General features: G+C 38.7%; 2 protein-coding genes across 4 annotated transcripts in view; one reads left to right on the forward strand and one right to left on the reverse strand.

The window, feature by feature from the left end:
- LOC138008029 (growth arrest-specific protein 2-like) overlaps positions 1 to 2,500 on the forward strand; it is a 23,434-nt gene that overhangs the window by 10,943 nt on the left and 9,991 nt on the right. Inside the window, exon 5 of one of the 2 annotated variants that reach the window (XM_068855200.1) lies at positions 744 to 1,059. The exons of the other annotated variant lie outside the window; for it this stretch is intronic. The gene's annotated coding sequence lies outside the window, so the exon portion shown is untranslated. Of the gene's footprint in view, positions 1 to 743; positions 1,060 to 2,500 lie in introns of those variants that run through there. 2 annotated transcript variants of the gene reach the window in all.
- Positions 1 to 2,500, reverse strand: part of LOC138008030 (small VCP/p97-interacting protein-like) — a 4,655-nt gene that overhangs the window by 1,849 nt on the left and 306 nt on the right. For both annotated transcript variants that reach the window (XM_068855204.1, XM_068855203.1), the window contains exons 2-3: positions 1,861 to 1,911; positions 1,150 to 1,260 (exon numbers count right to left, since the gene is read on the reverse strand). In XM_068855204.1, the coding sequence (XP_068711305.1) occupies positions 1,150 to 1,260; positions 1,861 to 1,911 (162 nt within the window). The remainder of the gene's footprint in view (positions 1 to 1,149; positions 1,261 to 1,860; positions 1,912 to 2,500) is intronic.

Consider the following 2,500-nt stretch of genomic DNA (forward strand, 5'->3'; position numbering starts at 1 on the left):
TACAAGAAACTGAGACCAACTCCAGAAGTTAACAAATGTAACTTAGTTTTGCACTTCCCATGTACTTTTAAAAATGGTGGTTTCCCACATTATGATAGCAACACAGTCTTGAATTCACCACCAAAAGATAAAAGTGGAAAATGTGCATTAAAGTTAGTGTCTGCCGAAGGAGACCATTACAAACCTGTGAGAGCCAACCACTAGACGTGGTTTAACACTAATTAAAAACTACTTGGTGGCTAACTAAAGTATTTACAAATCAATATTGCCCTTTTAGGAGGGGGAGGAGAGGACTGAGCATAATGTTTTTGAGTTAGAGAGTAGAACAAAGCATGTGAAATGGCTTGACCTCTTGACGATTTGGCTTATGCCCTGCAAACTTGCTGAGACCTTATAAAAAACATCAAGGTACACTATACAGTTCTATACATGTAGCTGATGCAACTCCAAAAAGGAGATTGCCAGCCAATGTTGTCATGAGGTCAACAATACTATACCTGCCAAGTGTCATGTGCCTAAGGCGTGATTGTCAAGCCTGCGGACCAAAAACCTCTATGTCATGCCTACACACGCCTATGTTCCAATTTCTCATGCCTGGTAGAAACGCTAGAGTCATTACAGCATTGACCAACACATTTTTAAAAATAATTATATTAATTAAGTTATTAAGGAAACTGAAACCAATGAGAGAAAGTAAAGGTCCATGTGAATAATCGACTTTCTCCGAATTCTCTTATTTTCAGTAGGGAAAGTCACTGGAGATGAGATGAGAAGTTGTAGGACTATTTCCCATTTCCAGTAGTGGAACCAAATTTGGTTGTGGTTCCATGCAACCACAAGCTATGACTTGTATTATCTTATAAAGTATTCAAAGCATCAATCAATGTACTGGCTAGACGAAAGTCTTTGGAACATCTTTGGAAGTCTTCGGACATCTTCAGATATCATCGAAGCCCTTCAAATAACCCTGGCACTCACAGGAGAAATTAAAATGTCACGCCTATAAATTAAATTAAGTTGGCAGGTATACAGCACCTGACTTTCATTAACTGAGAACTGTTCCCCATTTGTAAGAAAATATTAACTTAAAATTATTCTTTTCTTATAAAATTATCATTACAATTATTAATAATAAAAATTTCTTATGACCTTCAATCCCCCTTCAGATGGACCCTGCTTCAAGGCCTCTTTCTCAGCATCTTCTTTTCTCTTCTGCTGTCGCTTAAGTCTTTCTGGATCCTTTACCCCACGACCCTCAGACTGTTAAAAAACAAGCAGTATGGTATTAAATCTATTCCTCACAATTAAAAGATGCTCAGGGTCCTTAAGAGATCTGCATGTATGTCTCTACAACAAATAAAAGCAAGCTCCACTTTGCAAGAATGCATGCTTTCCATACTGTCTGTCCCCAACTTTTGAAGACCCTTTTTGTAAGCCAGTAGCTCACAAATGCAATATCTCTTCCTTTAAACTCTTCCAGCTCGTCCAAACATGTGTTTTAAGGCTGTTCCCGACTTCAGGGCCCGAAAAAAAAATTATTTGAAACCTGACTCTTCCGGTTCAATTTTCCCCACCCCACACAGGCAACGGTCAAATCCCCCACTTCCTGGATGGGCACAGAGGATAGTCAAATGCCCGGGGTTTGCCCGGGAAGGGGGTGGGGGGGTTGTTGAAGTTTCAATTTGATCAGTGCATAACAATTAACTATTTGTAAGTTCGACAGAATGAAGACAACAAAAGACTAACCGTAAAATTTTCAACTCAAATCTACTTCATTTTTTTCCCCATCACTAACTAACACCGTAATTTACCCCCTAAAAAGGGAAAACATTCAGACTGCCATAGAGAGATTTTTTATACCTGTTGCTGCCGTCTCAATGCTGCTTCTTCTTGTTGTCTTCTTCTAGTTTCCTTAAGTGTGTTATAGAAAAAGAATGTCTAAGCCTAAGGACATGGCACCAATTGGAATGTCATAATGATTACAATCATTAATATGCCAAATTTAAACCACTAAATTTCAACTACTTTTCTCGAACATAACATATCTGGTATTAACAACTGTAACCAGACTATAATTATTGCATATTCATAACCACTGTGATTTCTTTCAAACACAAATTAACAACACTATCTGAATTAACAAACAAACATGCAAAATTATATGCCAGCATCATTGTTCTAAATATTAATGCGCCAATCAAATCGAAACTTCAACATCCCCCCTTCCCGGGCAAACCCCGGGCATTTGACTATCTTCTGTGCCCGGGTAGTGGGGAATTTGACCTTTGCCTGCGTGGGGTGGGGAAAATTGAAAATTGAACCGGAAGTGTCTGGTTTCAAATAATTTTTTTTCGGGCGCCAAACTCGCTAACATCTATAAAACACGTGTTTGGACGAATGGAAGAGTGTAATTAAAGAAGAGATGTAGCACTTGTGAGCGATTGGCTTACAAAAAAGGTCTTCAAAAGGTCTTTATTAAAGACGGAAGGAGCCGACGACG

Source organism: Montipora foliosa, chromosome 6 (genome assembly GCF_036669935.1).
Source record: "Montipora foliosa isolate CH-2021 chromosome 6, ASM3666993v2, whole genome shotgun sequence".
Classification (NCBI taxonomy): domain Eukaryota; kingdom Metazoa; phylum Cnidaria; class Anthozoa; order Scleractinia; family Acroporidae; genus Montipora; species Montipora foliosa.